Source organism: Sorex araneus, chromosome X (genome assembly GCF_027595985.1).
Source record: "Sorex araneus isolate mSorAra2 chromosome X, mSorAra2.pri, whole genome shotgun sequence".
NCBI lineage: Eukaryota > Metazoa > Chordata > Mammalia > Eulipotyphla > Soricidae > Sorex > Sorex araneus.
The window spans coordinates 83,900,353-83,919,620 of NC_073313.1; the positions used below are offsets into that span (position 1 = coordinate 83,900,353).

The window sequence follows — 19,268 nt, forward strand, 5'->3', positions numbered from 1 at the left end:
ACGGGTAGATGGGTAGATTGCCAGGCTCTGCCATGCAGGAGGGATACACTCGGTAGCTTGCCGGGCTCTCTGAGAGGTATGTATATATCATATACATATGTGATCTCTTATAGAAGGACTTAATGGCCCCACGGTGAAGTACAACAATCTTCACACTCTTTCCTCTAAGGAAACTTTTTTGTAGCATTTTCAGCGGTTTTTCATAACAAACTATACAAAATAAATTATTTAGGTTCTGCTTTGGGGCAGGGGCTGGGGTTCGAGGTGGAAACATCCAAAATATGGTGGTGGGAAGGTGTAATGGTGGTGGGATTATTGTTTGAATATTAAATGTAATCAAATTTTGTGAACTACCTGGCAAGCTCCCCGTGGCATATTGGATATGCCAAAAACAGTAACAACAAGTCTCACAATGGAGATGTTACTAGTGCCCGCTCAAGCAAATCAATGAACAATGGGAGGACAGTGATACAGTGAAGTCCTACTTTATAAAATAAAAAATTACAAATAGGGTTGCACAAAAGCCATGTAATCTTTTTTTTTAAATTTTATTTTATTGAATCACCGTGAGATAGTTCCAAGCTTTCATGTTTGGGTTACAATCTCACAATGATCAAACACCCACCCCTCCACCAGTGCACATTCCCCACCACCGATATCCCGGCTATGCCCCCCCTTTCCCACCCTCCCCCTGCCTCGTGGCAGACAATATTCCTCATAATCTCTACTTTTGGGCATTATAAAAGCCATGTAATCTAGGGCTATTAAAGTAGGTATATAGTGAGTGAGTTTAATGTCTGGAAGGCTAAGTTCCTCTACATGCATGATAACATGCCAAGTGAATGATACAGAATATCATAGAACAAAGCAGCATGGAGAGGAAGTCGTATTGTATAGGGTGCATAAATTGGATTTGTGTTCATAACATCATCCTCAAAAACCTGCAGTCTGTCCGGAAATCTCCCTGCCCTTTCTTGTTGGTCAGTTAGAACTTTGAAAGGATGCCCTTTCGTGTTCGTTTTCATCAAATTTACAACTTCATAAAAAATCTTCTTGGCCGAGAAGAGGGAGCAAAAATGATAACACTTGAGATAGAAGAAATTTGAAAAGCAAGAGTTGTTTCTTAGGGAAGACTGCTCTTGGGCCTGACCAGTTTCTCAGAAGGTCACCAATCATTTGGTTTTAGTCGGAGGGAAATCTGCAGGGACCCAGGTGGAAAGTCAGAAGGCGTGTGGGCCAGTGTTTGGAATGGATTGTTTGGATGGATTGTTTGGAATGCTTTGGTATTTGAAGATCTTTGATATTCATCAAGGATGTTTTGCTTGCTGAAAATTGGTTTATACAGGTGTTGTGCAAAGATACACTGGAGTTCACCATGGCCAGCCGGGATGCTTGCAAGGCTTTCTGGAAGACTTGTGTGGAGTACCATGCATTCTTCAGACTTTCTGAAGAACCCAAATCAAAACCCAAAACCCTACTCTGCAGCAAGGGGTCCAGTTTCCGCTATAGGTAATGACATATTGCACTCAGGCGATCTATGTGTACTCAACTTTTCCATCTCTGGAAAGCAGTAGGAGGGACTTGATTTCTAGAAGCAATAAATAACCCATGTCAATCACTTCAAAGACAATATCCTTTCTTACCTATTCTCTGTGTGACACGTTCAAGCACTCGTTCCATCTGGGAAGCAGGAGAAAGGGTTACCATGCCCGAGAGGTTAAATCAGAATCTCAGCCACAACGGACCAAAGGAATGGCATATGCAGTCTGAGAAATCATTCTCAATGAGCCTGTTGTTTCCCTTTGATGAAAGCCATGTAACAACAGCTTTGCAGAGGCGGTGGTGTTTGGGTAAAAGAGAGTGTGAGAAAGTTTTGTAGGGGCTATTGGCATTTAAAGAGTTGGACAATGTTGCAAGAGGGGCTCCGCATTATAAAGGTAAATTTTGAGAAATAAAAGTTAGGTGGAAAAAGACCTTTTTATCGTGGACTTAGCAATGTAGGAGTTCTTTTGTAAAAGCGTTAAAAACTCTTAGCTTAGATATAAACAAAGTAAACTAATGTACCCATAACACTCTAATTGAATGCTTCTCAGAAACGATTTTCTCCAAAGGTGGCAACCTGCCCCAGTAAGAACTGAGATTTTTCTTTTTTGAAATGTGTGTATTTTTTATGGAACCTTTCCAAAATGTATTTTTGCAAACTCCAAATTTCTTTTAAACAGCCTATTTTGCCCTTTTCTTAGTGACCTGAGTTATTATAAACATCACTTAGTCTCTGTAGGGAGCTGTAGAGTCACGATGACCTCAGGATGGGGGAGACACGTCAATGCCTGCATTTCAGTGATGAATGGCTTAGGCTTTTGGGGTCTTATTATTCTTCTGATTTCTTTTTTTTTTCTTCTCGTGTTTCTCCCAGCAGTCAGCTGGCTTTCTTTGCTAATGTATGGCTGACTGGAGCAGCCCTCTCTTGTTTAGTTAGTTCTCCCCTCTGTCTCTTTTTTCTCTCTCTCTCCTTCTCTCCCCTTTTTCACCTTTACCCTCTCCCTTCTCAAGTCTCCACTCTGTCAGACTGGGAAACCAGATAAATTGCTTCTTTAGAAACGTGTAAGTTGGGAGATAGGGAAAAGGTCTTTAAAGGAGGGTATCAGCTTTCTAGACAAGAGTTTTACATTTTTATATATGTGTGTTTTGGGGTACACACGCTATGCTCAGTGCTTACTCTTAGATGTTCAGGAATTACTCCTGGCAGGCTCAGGGCACCAAATAGGTTGCCGGGTATTGAACCTGGGTTGACTACAAGCCAGGCCATAACCCTAACCACTGTACTCTCTCTGGCTCTTATATATATATATATATATATATATATATATATATATATATATATATATTAAAAAACAAAATGATGGGTTTTGAGTAGCCAAGAGTGCTCCATACCTGATCCTTGGACAAGTGGGCATTGCCATTAATGTAATGGTATACCATTAACGAATGGCATATGCCACTCATACAAATGCGTTTGAACTCAATAAGACATGACACCTTTGAATATTAATAGTCTACTGGTGTCTGACTAGCGTGTATAACATCTTGATCTTGTTTTTACAATAGTGGGAGAACCCAAAGGCAACTTTTGGAATATGGAAAAAAGGGGAGGTTGAAGAACTTGCCCTTTGAAAGGTACATGGTTTCATTTGCCCTTTCTCATGATCATTTTTAAGTTTACCTTGGAGATTTTTATGTATACTGTATCCCAGTAAATGTGATTTCAGCTTGTTCTATTTGGGAATTTCAGGAAACATTACCCTTCTCAGTACCATGAACGGCAGTGCAGGTCCTCACCAGACATCCTCTCTGATGTGTCAAAACAAGTAAGGCTTCTAGAAATTTCTACCTTTTTAGACAAAAGTAATGCATCCACATTTTAAATGCTCCCAAGTTTTGACTCCAGCGTGGAAAGAGGTTGATCAATTTGTGTAGGTGAGCCTCCTGGAGAGGTCTAGCTGGTCTGTCTTTCCAGCCAATAGGAGACTCGTGAGCCATCACTGGCATGCATTTTAAAGATTAGAAATGATCTGACACATTTTCAAAGACAATTGGTAATTCTAAAATATTGCAAAATAAAAATACTAATTACCTTCTCTGGCTTTGTATTATTTAAGTGATGAGTTCTGCTTTTTTAAACTTATGAATGTCTTAATTCTTAGGGAAGCTGTAAGGTCTGGGGCTAAGGTTTTAAAATACTTTTGCTGAATAATTTTATAACTTAATTGAAGGTCAAAGTGCTATTCTCTTGGAACTGTGAGACGGTGACTTCATTAGAATTTTATATTACAAAACATGTTAAGTTTTTCTCTCTCTAAAAGGAAAAGAATAAGTACGAGTATCATTAATTATCATGTCTTCGGTTAAAGTGACAGGCCGGTTTTATCTGGAAGGCATCATAGAGGTTTAATGCTGAAAGATATCATCTAATATATGAACCTCATATGCCGTTCATGTCCGTTCTTGCTACTGTTTTTATATTTTTGGTGGTTCTTGAGCCACATCCTCTGCTTGAGGATTACTCCTGGTGGTGCTCAAGAGAGCATATGCATTGTTGGCAAATTGAACAAGGGTTAGCCTGGGCAAGGCAAATGCCTAACCCCCTGTACTCTCTTAACCCCCTGATACTCTCTTAAAGGAAATAGGGAGGAAGTTGGAGCAGGAAGGTTAAGAGCCTTGTGTAAAAATACATAGCAGAGCCAGACCACAACCCCATTTACGTAGCTTCTAAATCATACTGTTAGAGGTACAGTACTGGGTAAATACATAAAGGGACTAGAGTCTAGGAGTGGGGTGACAATGAGAAAAGGGGAAAGTTGCATATTGGGGGAAGGTGGTTTGGGCCACACCTGGTTGTGCTCAGGGATTACTCCTGGTGATGTTCAGGGAACCTTAGGTGGTACTGGGGATCAAACCAGAGTTAGCTGCATGCAAAATAAGCGCATAAACCTCTGTACTATCTACCCAGTCAGAGTTATATATTTTTAAGCACATGAATTGGCTTGTAGTACCAGTTATTACTCTGTCTGTAGTTATCAGCCCTGCACTAGAACATGGGTTGAAATAGCTTGCCAAGAACACTGCCTTTGCAAAATTCAAGACTACTTTAAATCTCTGCCCTCACCCCGATCAAATAGCTTTTCCCTTCTTTGGCCAAATATGTCCTTTTCCTCTGCAGGTGGAAGATTTGAGGCTAGCGTATGGCGGTGGGTACTACCGAACTGTCAATGGAGTGCACGTATCTGAGCCAGTGCTAGACAGCAGACGGAGAAACTCTGCAGTGGAGGTGACATTCGCAGCGGAGCTGGAGCGTTCCAAGCCAGAGGCAGACCCCATATCATTCCATCAGTCCCAAAGCAGCAGCTCTTTCCCTTTTCTTTACACAGACCCTGTCTTTAACATTGACCCTGATCCTGATGTGGATCCCAGAGACTACTTTGAGGAAAGGAGTCCTCTAAGCTCCTTCCAAACACGCTATAAGTTTGCTGACAGTCACATGAGCACATCTTCTGGCCTTCCAAATAAAGTGAGCCCAGCAAGGCAACTAACATACACAGATGTGCCCTATATTCCTTGTACTGGTCAGCAGGTGGATATTATGCCCCCTCAAGTGTTTTTTTACGTGGACAGGCCTCCCCAGGTGCCCAGACGCTCTCCAATCATGGCAGAGGAAAGGGAAAGGCCAGACAGATGTCGAGAGCCGGCTGCTATGAAACCAGCCAAAAGAAGTCCAAGGAATATCAGAGTGCAGCGATTTCAACAAGGCTACCATGAACTCCAAGGAGCTATGGCCAGGACTAGTGGTAGGAGTAATACCAATGTAACTCAAGAAGAGGAAGACTCTAATTTAGAAGATGTCTTTGCATACAGCATTCAGGAGCAAACCCCTAAACGGTCTCAGAGTCAGTCAGATATGAAAATGATTCGTTTTCCTTTTGGGTCCGAATTTAGACCTTTGGGACCTTGTCCTGCCCTGAGTCGTAAAGCCGACCTGTTTACATACATGTTGACTGAGCAGGAATTTCCACCAGTTGTTATGGACCGGGGAACAGCAGAGAGGTATGTAGCTAGTGAATCCAGTGATTCTGAGTCAGAGATTCTTAAAACAGACTACTACCCTTTGTATGGCAAAGGAATAAGATCACCTAGAACCAGAATCCGTTTGTCTTCTGGTAGTCTACAGCTGGAAGAGGAAGAGGAAGATGTTTCTTTTAATACACCCGCTGTGGAAGACAGGACTTTGTTAAAACCATATAATTACTTTTTAGCTTAAAACACCTAATTCAGTGAACATTTTAGGGCCAGTTCCATATTACAAACTTTGGTGGAAAATAAGCAAATGTCTTAGAGACACCATTTTCTTAGTTACTCCATACTGATATCATTAAGGGACTCTTCAAAGTTTGGGCACCTCACGCATAAAAATTGGCTCCTGTCTCATGCACCGAGCTCAAATCTTCTTTCTTTGAAGGGATTCTGGAACATGCCCTCTGCTCACCAGAAATGTGCTGGTATGAGGTGGGCCCTGGCCATGTCCACTATACACTTCTCCATAGAGACTCAACATGAAGGCTCGGTTCTTCAACACTGAAGATGGAGAAAGTATGCTTAGGCACACAGACTTGGCTTCTGAGCTCATTTAGTGAGTTAGTACATTGTGAACAGGCTGGTCATTTTAAACAGTGCTATGAGTAAAGGTATTGGTACTTATTATTTTCATGGTGATCCTGTTAAATAGAGGTCGTGTTCCACATTACAGAAGCCAATTTTTGAAAGATGTGTCGGGGTGGGGTATGGACCTCAGCAACAAAATAGGTCCTCATGAAAGCACATTTGCTGATGATGCATCTAGGACTTGGAGAAATTCTAAATTGAGAAATACATGAATTCCTCTATTTCTAAAGCCGGATTATGCCTCATGAGAATATAAAAATGTTGGAAATTACCTCTCATCTTAACTATTACCTGTAGTGAAAGCTCAAAGTTAACGTGTTGATTTGTTTAATCTATTATCTCCTGTAAGGTATTGTCATAACTGGTTGCATGTATTTAAGTGAGACATGAAATGAATGGCATTTTAATAAAGAGTGATGAAAATCAGTTTATTAAACAAAATAAGTGGTATGTATAATCTTCCTTTTGTTTCAATTGCAGAAGTAGCTGCCTCTAGCCTATTAAGAGAAGAACCAGAAAAAAAATTGGAGGAGGTGGTGCAAATGCATAGTTAGGCATGGAGAAGTGGTAACATTGGGCTAGCTGAGAAAAAAAAGAATAGTACGGAAACCAAAGTGAGTTAATGCACCAACATTATGTTGTTGTTTTTGTTTCACGGTTGGTAGCCTCCCAAGTGGTATTCAGGAGGTCCGGGAGTCCTACCTGTGATTCTGAGGGCTGAGGATGTAATGCTACTTAGACCCTGGGTGCCAGTAACATCTGAGTCACACCAGGGATGCTGGGAACCCCCAGGGCCTCACTTATTGGTGCCCTTGGGGGCCTTAAGGGCTGTACTTGTGAACCATGTGGTGCTGGGAATCAAACCCAGGTCAAGTGCATGCTCGCCTATCAGCCCACAGATTCTATTCTTGACCCTTTCTGATTTTCTTTACTATGACTCCTGGAGAGTATAATTTTCCATTTGAGTATTTCATCGATTGATTTTAAGAGTAGACATAACCATTTTTTTTACTTAAAAATTTTGGTTGTAGGGCCACACCTAGTGGTGCTCAGGGCTTACTCTTGGCTCTGATCCCAGGGATCCTTTGGGGAGAAGGTTTTAGTATTTAAAATTTTTCTTTAGAATCACAATGAGACACACAGTTATAAATTTGTTCATGATTGGGTTTCAGTCAGACGTCTCTTCACCAGTGTACATTTCCCACCACACCAGTGTCACCAGTTTCCCTCCAGCCCTCCTCCCCACAGCCTGTTATCTCTATGGCAGGCACTTTTCTTCTCTCTCTTTTTCTGTCTCTCTCATTTGGGGCATTATGGTTTGCAATACAGATACTGCAAAGGATTATTTTTGCCAGGGCTCGGGACCATAAGTAGTGCAGAAGATTGAACCCACGTTGGCTACCAGCAAGGCAAATGTCCTCCCTGCTGTCCTATCACTCCTGTACAAGAGCTTTAAACCTATGACTCAGTAGAGGAATTATTTCTTTACTCTCCCTTACTCTGTATACTGTGGAAGTCCTTTATAACATGTCTTGCTTCAGCCCTTTCCCTCATTCGAATACATTTCTTGCTGCTCCTGTACACATAACCAGTGGCACATTAGTTTAGAATAGTTACTTAATAAGACCATGTGTAAGCTCAGTCACCTCTATAGTAATCCTACAGATCCACATTTCCCAAGAGAGCGACACTGCCTCCCCTCCCCCATGGAAGAGGCACTGAAACAATGTGTGTGGGGTGCTGTCACAGACTCAGTGAAACTAGTGGGTGCTTTCTGTTCGTTAACTGAAAGAAGCTGGATTGTCAGAAGGAAACCTGGGAGGGGATGATAAAACGCGTACATTTGGGACTCTCTGCTAAGTTCTTAAAGGTAAGTGCATCTTTTCTGTAGGAAAATCTCCAAATCCTCTTTGCTGTTTGTACCTTCTCACCTCAATTTCTGAAAGTCTTGGTGAAATTTGCTTTCCCCAGAGAACTATGAGTTGGAAATGTGCATAACATTTCCTCGAAAACTACATTTAACAACAAAATTCATTTTTCAACCTAGAACTTTTTGTATGTGAAAAGCGACTCTTTCACTTTATTTCAACAGGAGGCAAAAACTAGGACAGATATTCATTACAGCTCTAATTACTGTTGTTTTAGTTTGGGCAGAGAGGTTGGTCCTAAGTAGTAGTCAGGCAGTGAGGCGCCATCCCTGGCCAGACAGATCAGTGCTTAGAGCAGGTAAACGGGTACTGCTTGGGCCCTGTGATGCTAAGGGGCCACAAAGGATACACCTGGTTGTGATTGGGGGAATCATGTAGTACAAGGGACTAAACCCAGGGCCTCGAGGTGCAAGGCATACACAGCCCAGTTCTTTAAGCAATCTCCCTGCCTCCATAATCATCTTTAAGTGTAGCAATTACCATTTAGATTTCATTTCTTTTTAAAATTTTTATTTCTGTTCTTACTTTTCCCTCAAGTTTTATTTTATGAAATCATTGTGATTTGGACTGGAGCCATAGCACAGCGGGTAGGGCGTTTGCCTTGCAGGCGGCCAACCCAAGTTCGATTCCTCTGTCCCTCTTGAAGAGCCCCGCAAGCTCTTCTGCCCACACGGCAGAGCCTGACAACCTACCGTGACGTATTCAATATGCCAAAAACAGTAACAAGTCTCACAATGGAGACGTTACTGGTGCCCGCTCGAGCAGATCAATGAGCAATGGGACAACAGTGCTTAGGACAGTGCTAGGACATTGTGATTTGCAAAGTTATTCATAGCTGGGCTTTAGACAATGTTCTACCACAGATCTTGCCACCAGTTTCATCTTCCCTAAACCAGTGTTTCCAGATTCTCTCTTGACCCCCCTCCCCTCCCCCCATCTCAACAGGCACCTTTTAAAATCTGTTTAAGTTTGGTTCTCATGATTTCAGTATTGTTGACTCTGATTTGAATAGGTAGCTCTATCATTCCTTAACACCACCTTTGTACCTTGACCCTTGCCCCCATTGCTTCTCATCTGTCTCTTGTCTCTTCTCCCCACTCTCCACTCATTATCTTTCCTTCTCTTCTCTATACTTAGGGACCAAGGGTGATCTAGGCATCTCCCTTTAAGTCACTGCATTTCCTCACCCAGTTACTCTAAATATCACATATAAGTGATATCATCTTGTCTTTATCCTTTTCTTCTGGCTTACTTCATTTAACATGGTATCTTCCCGTTCCATCCATGTTGCAGCAAACTGAATTATTTCATCACTCCTCACTGCTGTATAGTATTCCATTTCCATTGTATACATATACACCACATCTTCATTACCCACTGATCTGTTGTTTGGTTTCTAGGTTGGTTCCAAGTCTTAGCTGTAGTACTAAGTGCTACAATGAATAATGGTGCACATGTTCTTCTGAATGAATATTTTTCTGTCCTGGGGGTAAATGCACCAAAGAAGAATTGCTGAGTGGTATGTCAGCTCAACTATAACGTTACTGAGAACCCTACATACTATTTTCCATAGGGGCTGAATCAGAAAACATTCCCATGAGCAGTGGATGAGAGTTCTTTTTCTACCACATTCCCAACACAGATTGTTCTCATTATTTTGATTATGTGCCAATCTCACTGGTGTAAGATGGACATCTCCTTCTGGTGTTAAAGTCCCAAGTATGAAGGAGAAGTAAAATGAGAAAGAAATTAAGACAATGAGATACCATAGTACGTTTCCCCCTACTCAAGAAAACAAACATTAATGACCACAAAGTTTAAATATTTATTTTTCACTCCCCCCCCCACAAACACTAGAGTATACTTTGTCTAGAAACTGTTTACAGGACTAATAACAACAAACAAGCAATACAATTTCTATTTGTGGTGTGGTTGTGTTATAGAGGCTTAAGTATTCAATTTATAAATTTGTTGCCTTTACTTTTACAAAAATATTCATTTCATTCATGAAATGTGCTGCAAAATTACTTCCAGATCTTTACCAATTAATTATAAACTGATTTGGGTTTTAGTCACATTGCAGGTAAAAATTTTAACTGAACAATTATTTCTAAACACAATGTGTTAAAATTGTTATGGTATAGGCACCAATTACAACAACATTTCTGGCATATGGCACAACTTATTCAAGGACATTTCATATTACAAAATAATAAGATAATGGTCATTTTGGTTAAAAATGGTTTGGAGAACATCTTTCTTCCAATATTTGGCAATTACTGATATTTTTAAAAATGACTTTTGTGCAAAGACGAAACTGCAGATCCCAACAACAAAATATTAACTATTAAAACTAATATCAATAATTCTACAACTACTGAAATAGAGACCCAGTTCAGAACTTAGGCAGGCATAATATATATATATTGAGTTTAAGAGAAAAAAGGTATTACTCATGTAACAGTACCATAAATATAACTGAAAACCAATTGTACAGACTAACTCACCATTCTACAGACAGAAGTCATCCTGTACTATGGTTATTTTCACATGAACTACACAATGGTCACTTAAATACAGTTTCAAAAATGAACAACTGATGCTTAAGTACTAATAATTAGGAAAAACGAAGTCCATAAATAGTTTACAGGACATTTCACTACCATGACAAACATATGCTCTTGTTACTTATATTAATACTCACTGATCAGGTATGTAATTACATGATCATCAGTGTTTTAGGCTTCCCAAATCTAAGCATATGATACACAATTTGAATTGAAGATTTTAAAAATGAAGCCTGATCTAATTCTTGCAGTAGTACCAAAAATCCATCCTTGGATAAATGGTATTTAACATAAAATTCCAACCATGTTAGAAAACCGGTTAATTGTCTCTTCCGAAGAGAAGAGTTACCTTTGTTGTTACGGTTTACTCACAAATGCTTCAAACATGGGGCTCTCAAATGTGATCATCATTGAGATGCCAAGAATATCTTATCAAATGTGTAGAAGAGTCAACACACTTCCAGGTTTCATTTCCAAAAGCTCAGAAAAATCTATTGCAAGAAGGTATGACCTGTTTCTATCTTCCCACCAACAGTCATTTTTAAAATATGTTTGTGCTAAAACTTAAAAAAAAGCATTCTGAAGCATAATGATTTATGAAAGGTAAAAATTTGGGATGAATTTGAAAAACTTATAAGTTTTATGAGTGTGCAGATGAGAAAAGGTCAAAACATAAAAGGTACTCATCCTATTAAGTAATAATGATACTTAAAAACAAAAAAGTATCTCAACATTTTTCTAGAATACAGGCGAAACTATAGTATTAAAAGACAGTTCTTACAAAACAATCTCTTGAAAATATAAAATGAAAACACTTAGCAAAATAGTTGAGTAGCTTTCTCCAAAACATCAATGTTGCAAAGAGCTAAAGGCACATGAAACTTATGAATTAAGCATTGTTAAGCTTGAAGTAGGTTTGGTGGGTTTCTCTGGATCCATACCAAACAGAAGCCACTAATAAAACCTTCTTAGGAGGATTCATCTGCTGAACACCTATAAAATGAAGAAATATTTAAACTGAAAAGCTCTACATGTATTTAGTTCTAATCTAAATGAACCCTGTATCAAACTGGGCAAACTGAACTACTTCATCAAAAAGATGATAAAATATAAGTTCAGAAATACTTTCTGTACCCGATTCTACAACTTTCAATTGACTTTTAGCCACAATGGAAAAGAGAGGGTGAGTTTTTCATTCAAATCTACGGGATTTATGATCTTTGTTTATTAGTATAAGTAGGCCATATCTGGTAGAAATATTTATAAGTGTATATTTTTATGATTCGGTAGTTGCCCCAACTCCATCGCATACAAAGAAATATTAAGATTCATCACTTCATAGAGTGAATAGTATTAAAATAAAATTAGTATTACCTTAAAACTTGCTTGAGATAAGGAGTTTTGTTGTATGTGTGTGTACACATTCTCAAACTTTTATTTAAAAACAAAATTATTAAAATAAATGTAAGCATTTCACCGACTATGAACAAAGATATAAACCTTCATTTTAAGAGATGGTATAGACACTAAAGCCAAACACTAGGGCCTTTTATAGTTTCTATTGAGTTCTGTTAATTGTAATTCTTCCCTTAACTTTGCTAATGGGGGTTAAACTTAGGAGGTTTACACTGGAAACTAATGTGAATAGTGGCTGATGAGCATAGTGGCAAGAAAAATGTATTCCTGAAAATAACAATAGGACCAGTAAACTTTTGTCTATGCTCCTTATTAGCAGGAAAAGGAAATAAAAAGGTTATTTAATTTTGGGGAAACTACCTTGAAATGCCTGAAAGCAATAGTTTCAAAGCCAATGTGTAAGATGGGCACAATCTAAAATGTTTTTTTTCAAGAAAATGACTATGGAGACATGAATTCATTAGAATAATTTAAATGACTGAATCAAGCTAATTACAGTTGCTTCATAAACTTACTTCCAACAAGAAATGACACACTAAATTTTCAATGACACCACATACTTACTTTTGGAATTTTTCAATTAACTTCTTCACCATTTTGTCAGTGATGCCAGGACAGGCAGCTTCAGCCACGGCAATGCTTTTCTCAAGTTCTTCAATCGCCTGATTCCGGCTAGCATTGTTCTCATCCTGCTGTTTAAGCTGAGAGAGATCAATAGCTATAGCATTGAAGATTATTATGTCCTTTAGAATAGCTATCCAAAGCTAACTAATCTGCACTTACTTCTGCAAAGGCAGGTGTGATTATCATGGACAAGCAGCTCAGGGTTTGCACAAGATCTTGCTCCTTTAAGAAAATAATTATACATTATACACATGAGATGAGAATAATCATGTTTGCTTAGCTCTTTTATAACAAACGTGTACTACTTTGAATCCTAACCAATAAATACAAAATATAAGGTACTTTCCCATGCTTTCTTGCCATCATTAATTCCCAATCATCAGTCAGAAGACCTTTACCTTCTAGGATTCCCATAAGTACACATGATTGCACTGGGTTTATGTATCACTAGGTAAAAAACTTAAAAATGTGACCAACTCCTTCTTTTATGACATCCATGATGTTTTCTTAATAAGCTCAAAATGCAGCATGCAATGGATGCAGTGAGGTAGGCATTTAGAAATGGCAAATTGTAACAATTCTTGGCCATCCTAATCCTAGTATATAATCTGAAAAAGTCTAATCAGGAAGAAGTGCTCATCTCCATGTACATACCGCCCCATTCTGTAGTTTCTTTGGATCAGGCTTCTTCCTCACAGTGGTAAAGCTCCATTCAGGATGAGTATTATTCTCCCTGCTGGTGGATTCCCTAAAGAGACCGTCAGAGACACTTTTATAACTTCCTAAATTATTCAGCTTGGTGAAAGTATCAATTTAATGCAGTCAGAACACTGAAGAGACACTTGTCCCAATGTGAAAAAAAGTCACACTATGAAAAAGCATTTGATCTTAGAGTCAGAGAGATAAGACAGTTTACTACAGAGTTGCAGTTGTTCTCAACCCTCAAGCAAGCCTCAGGATCACATGTGGAGACCCTTTACTACACAGAAAATCCTGCCTTCATCTCTCCTCACTGAATGGATCAGGATCTCCTCTAGAGTAACATGTGGGGGGCTGGAGCAACAGTACAGCGGGTAGGGCGTTTGCCTTGCATGCGGCTGACCCGGGTTCGATTCCCAGCATCCCATATGGTCCTCTGAGCACCGCCAGGGGTGATACCTGAGTGCAGAGCCAGGAGTAACCCCTGGGCACTGCCAGGAGTGACCCAAAAAGCAAAAAGAAAAAAAGAGTAACATGTAGCTTTTTCTCAAAGCACTTTGAATGACTCTGATGGTCAGTCAGGATCAAAAACCATTAGAATGAGGGAACAAAATCTACCCTGCTCTATTTTTATCCTTTTCAAAGACTGAGAGTTTCTCATAAATGTAGATGTGTTAGGGTATCATCGAAAGAAATTTGGTGCTGCTTTTGTCTCAACTCACCCAGTAGAAAACTCAATCCTAGTGTAGGCTAAAAACTTTCCTAGTTTAAATTAAACTACAGATCTGGAGGTTAAAACGTTCACATAGAGGGGGCTAGAGTGATAACACAGCGGGGTGTTAGACTTGCACTCGGCCAACTCGGGTTTGATTCCCAGAATCCCTTATGGTTCTCCGAGCACCATCAGGAGTAATTCCTGAGTGCAGGAGCCAGGAGTAATCCCTGTGCAGTGGCGGGTATGATGCAAAAAAGTTCACATAGAGTCTGAGTGATAGTACATCTGATAAAGTGTTCGCCATTCATGCAGATGGTCTTGGCTTGATCCCTAGCACTACCTATGGTCCATCGATCTCCATCAGGAGTGATCCCTGAACACAGAGCCAGGAGTAAGCCCTGAGCACGGTGAAGGATGGCCCCAAGCCCTCAAAATAAAATAAAATATTTGTGTAAATACTCCAGTTAGAAGATGCTACAACTTTTATTGGGGATACAAATGATATCTAGGAGAATATTGAAAGCTAACAATCTGGTCAAAGCACACATTTGTACAAATTGGGAAAGTTCTGGAGGTCAGTTCTTGACTGAGATTTTGCAAGTTTTCAAGAAAGTCTGAGGACAACCCCCGAACAATTACAGTAAGCTGTGTAACACCATTAATCAAACCTGGTTCCCAAATTTTTGTAATATACTCAAGTATCCACTAGGGGCTAGACCAAGACCATTTAAAACTAGAGCAAGTCACTATCAGAACAACGTGTTTACCAATTCATTGTATTCCACAGACTGTTATTAATTTTTAACTCCATTGCTAATGAATCTGGCTTATATATGCGAGAGAAATCAGAACCTAGCTATCTACAAGAAAACTAAGTATTTGATACATACGAATCAGAGCCCTCAGAATCGGATTCATCATCACTGTGACCTTCTGCCTTCCATCTCTTGAATCGGTCTATCAGTTCGGTCAGGTAAGAGGTCTTTTTCGAATATTTTACAATGAATTTGTGTTTCAGAAGTTCCTTAGCTGTAGGACGCTACGGGTTGAAAAGAAAAGTACATGACTATTTCTAGGCTCTTTAGAATTACTTGGGAGTGATAGGGATTCATTGTGAGTTTTAAGCTGAAAGGTAAAAAAATATAGACATGAGGACAACTGAAATGCTACAGATCATTGCGAACTCTATTTTTGAAGAAGGCCAGAGAAACCAAATTACATTCACTATGTTCAAAAACCTGTTTCATAAAGCCCAATGAGCAAAAGCTGGCCAACCTTGCAAGCAGCAAACTGGAAGGCAGAACCTTCTCAATGGCAGAGAAACACAAAGTAGGATTTAGAACATAAAGTGAAATTGGCTTTTTAGTCCATATACTTTAATCACATTTAGTGTAAACTGGAAAAAAAAGAGGAAAGTTGTAATGTTGCTATTACCTGTGCATATATTGTCATCCCCCTCCCGCCATGCAGGTTAATCCATTAAGCATCAAATCACACTTTACCCACATACAAGTACCCGGTGCTTTGGAGGATGTTTTCCCCCTAGCATTTTACTGATATTAGAGTATTCATCATCAAATTAAAGAACAGCTGTATCACACAGAAATGATAGCAACTAAGATCCAAAGGCAACACAATGGAAGAACTGATCCACACAACTGGGTCGAGTGGGGGGTTGTGAAAGGGAGGGGTGTTGGGGCCCTTGGGAGACGGAGGTGGGTAAACTGATGAGTGTAGTGTCAGAATTATGTGCATGAGAAACCATTATTAGTTATATTGTAAACCACCGATTATCAATTAAAAATAAAATAAATTCTAGAGTACAAAAATTGTTATATCAAACTGGGTTCTTATATACTTTTGGTCTCTGGAAGTCACCATGCAACTTTATTTTTAAAATATCAAAACAACTCTAATAAAATTTGGCAAGTTAAAAAGTGGGTCTCACTAGTCTTTGGGAAAAGTATATAACTTCAAGTTGGTGTTTCAAAACATTATATTATAAAAACAGCGGAACACACATAATTCATGAAAAATAAAATAGCTGAATAAAAGTCATGGTGAATACTTTAATAATAATATCCTCTGAAATGAACTTATTTCTCAAATATCTTTGCCCCTGAAATAGCAAATGATAAACAGAATAAGGAAGATAGCAAGCACCTGAAAAAAAAGAAGATGCAGGGGGAAGGGAAATAGGAGATAAGTATCTTGTTAAGAAAGATAACAGAATTGGTAATGTATAAGGAAGAAACAACGTCCTGGATGGATCTCAGATAATCTTCATATGCATCATATTCCACATTATAGGAAAAAGATCTGCTTTATATAGATCTGATAATAGAACACAAAGAGTAATGATAGAAATAGATACTCACAAATGATGGATCTTTGTTCAGGCAAGCATCAACGAACTCCTTGAAAGACTTGCTAAATTCTCCGATAAGAGTTGGCGGGTTGTTCTTTGGTATAAGAAACAGAACCCGCATTGGATGCATGTCGGAGTTGGGTGGTTCTCCCTTGGCCAGTTCAATAGCAGTAATTCCCAAGGACCAAATGTCAGCCTGAAATGAAAGAACAAGCATGATTACCTTGGCACTGCATTTGTATATACACTGTCACAAAAAATCTGGTGGACCCTGATAGTCATTGGGCCAGGGATGTGGCTCAGTTGTACAGCACATACGCCTCACATGTTTGTGATCTGGGTCTAATTCCCCACCACTTGAAAAAACGAAGTGCTTCAAGAAGACTGGAGAGACAATACTGGGGTTGAGGTGCTTGTCTTGCATTCTGCAGACTTGGCTTCGAATCCCTGGCACCATATATAGTTCCCTGAGCACACCAGGGGTCACTCCTGAGCAGAGAGCCAGGAATGATCCCTAAGTATTGTAAGGTGTGGTCCCCAAACCCAAAAGACAAAAGAAGTGCTTCAAGGAATGTGGTGTTAATTCATTTTCATTGATAATCCATTTTTATTTGCTAGGCATCATATTCCAGGTACTGAGGATGGAGGTTGTGAATAAATGACATAAAAACTCCATGTTCTTGAGGAATGTGTTATTGAAAAGACAGGATAGTAATATGATGTCACATTGTATGGAGTTCTGGGAAGAAAATAAGCAAGCAGGTTAAGGAAGTAATGAATGATGGGGTAGAGGTTACAAATGGGGGGCTGAGAATAACAGTACAGTGGGCAGGGCATTTGCCCTGCATGCAGCTTTGCCTGGATTTAGTCCCCAGTACCCCATATGGTCCCCAAGAGCCCAACTGGACTGATCCCTGAGGGGAGAGCCAGGAGTTAGCCCTGAGCATAGCCAGGTGTGGCCCCGAAACAAAACAAAACAAAAAAGGGGCTATGGTGGGGGCTGGAGAGATGGCACAGAGGGTAAATTTAATCCCAGGCACCACATATGGTCCTCCAAGCACTGCCAGGTGTAATCCCTTACCACAGAGCCAGGAATAAACCCTGAGTACCACTGGGGTGAATCAACAATAACAACAAAAATAGGCTACAAGTATAAACAGATGGCTAGGGAAGGATACAGTGTATAAGGAAGTTTAAGTAGAGGAGCAGCTGGAATGTTCATGCAGGCAGAGGGAAGGGCAAGGGCAAACGTTGTGAGGGCAGAGTGTACTTGTTATATTTGAGGCTCAGCAATGATCCTGCTGGGGCTGAAGTAGACAGAACATGGAAGAGTGAGATTAATACTGAGTCTAGAGATGAGGACTAGACAGCGGAAAACTTTGTATGTGACAGTATGGAAGGCAACTGAAGAAAGTAAGGTCTAAACTCTATAAGCACTAAGTTATGGCTTATTACCAAAAGTTTTATTTTTTTCTTTTTGGGTCACACCGGCGATGCACAGGGGTTACTCCTGGCTCTGCACTCAGGAATTACTCCTGGAGGTGCTCAGGGGAACATATGGGATGCTGGGAATTGAACCCGGGTCGGCCATGTGCAAGGCAAACGCCCTACCTGCTGTGATATTGCTCCAGCCCAGTACCAACAGTTTTTAAAGAGCAAATAGAAGAATGAGGGAGAGGGGCAGAGATGGAGAAGGGGCGGAAGAAGGGAGAAGGAAATTGAGAGAGAAAAAGAGAGAGAAGGGAAGAGAGGAGAGAAAAGAGGATGGGAGAGAGGGACAGAGGGAGGGCGATAGAAAACAAAAAAGTAAAGGAAGAGAAAATTTCACTTCTCCATTTGGGATGCAGGCAACTCCAAAATGGACTAGGTAACTAATTTAGCGCCAACACTTGACATACTGGCTCCTGGAAAACTTTCAAAAATGGGATATTTAGACCATTTTGTTAACTTGGAGCCCTGGCATTCAACCCATTCAATCCCCATGACTGTTGCTGGCAGTAACCCCCTCAGCCCCCTGAGCACTGTTTGAGAGCCCCATCTTAAACAAACATTTAAAGGATAATGAAAAGTGCTGAAAGACTGTTTCATGAGTGGAGGGGAGAAGGCAGATGGAATAGAGAAGGGATCACTAAGAAAATGATGGCTGGAGGAACCAGTTGGGATGGGAGATGCATGCTGAAAGTAGATAATAGAACAAACATAATGACTTCTCAGTGTCTGTGTTGCAAGCCAGAATGCCCCAAAGTAGAGAGAAAGTATGGGGAATATTGTCTGCCATGGAGGCAGAGGGAGGATGGGAAAGGGGGGTATACCAGGGATACTGGTGGTGGGGAATGTGCACTGGTGGAGGGATGGGTGTTTGATCATTGTGAGATTGTAACCCAACCATGAAAGCTTGTAACTATCTCACGGTGATTCAATAACATTTTTAAAAAAAGGATAATGATAAGTAATGATACAAATTCATTGTCCAAAAAAGTCTGCACAGGTAAGACTTTACTTTTGAGTCATAAGCGGACTGTTGAATAACTTCAGGGGCCATCCAGAATGGTGTTCCCACAAAGGTATTTCTTTTAATCTGGGTGTCCGTCAGTTGTCCAGCAACTCCAAAGTCAGCAAGTTTAACATCTCCTTGTTCTGAGAGCAAGACATTGGCAGCTAGGAGAAAAAAAAAAGAATGAAAAAAAAAAAACCTCTCATGTTTCTCAGAATACATCTCTTTTTCTCAAGTCCAT

General features: G+C 39.9%; 2 protein-coding genes across 2 annotated transcripts in view; one reads left to right on the forward strand and one right to left on the reverse strand.

The window, feature by feature from the left end:
• Nucleotides 1-6,651, forward strand: part of FRMD7 (FERM domain containing 7) — a 76,199-nt gene extending 69,548 nt beyond the window's left edge. Inside the window, 4 exon segments of the mRNA XM_004606370.2 lie at nt 1,346-1,509; nt 3,109-3,177; nt 3,293-3,368; nt 4,721-6,651. Of these exon segments, the coding sequence (XP_004606427.2) occupies nt 1,346-1,509; nt 3,109-3,177; nt 3,293-3,368; nt 4,721-5,815 (1,404 nt within the window). The 3' untranslated portion in view covers nt 5,816-6,651.
• Nucleotides 6,652-9,949: 3,298 nt separating this feature from the next.
• STK26 (serine/threonine kinase 26) overlaps nt 9,950-19,268 on the reverse strand; it is a 55,434-nt gene continuing 46,115 nt past the window's right edge. Inside the window, exons 6-12 of the mRNA XM_004606368.3 lie at nt 19,034-19,191; nt 16,544-16,729; nt 15,056-15,204; nt 13,406-13,499; nt 12,911-12,973; nt 12,692-12,828; nt 9,950-11,704 (exon numbers count right to left, since the gene is read on the reverse strand). Of these exons, the coding sequence (XP_004606425.1) occupies nt 11,680-11,704; nt 12,692-12,828; nt 12,911-12,973; nt 13,406-13,499; nt 15,056-15,204; nt 16,544-16,729; nt 19,034-19,191 (812 nt within the window). The 3' untranslated portion in view covers nt 9,950-11,679. The remainder of the gene's footprint in view (nt 11,705-12,691; nt 12,829-12,910; nt 12,974-13,405; nt 13,500-15,055; nt 15,205-16,543; nt 16,730-19,033; nt 19,192-19,268) is intronic.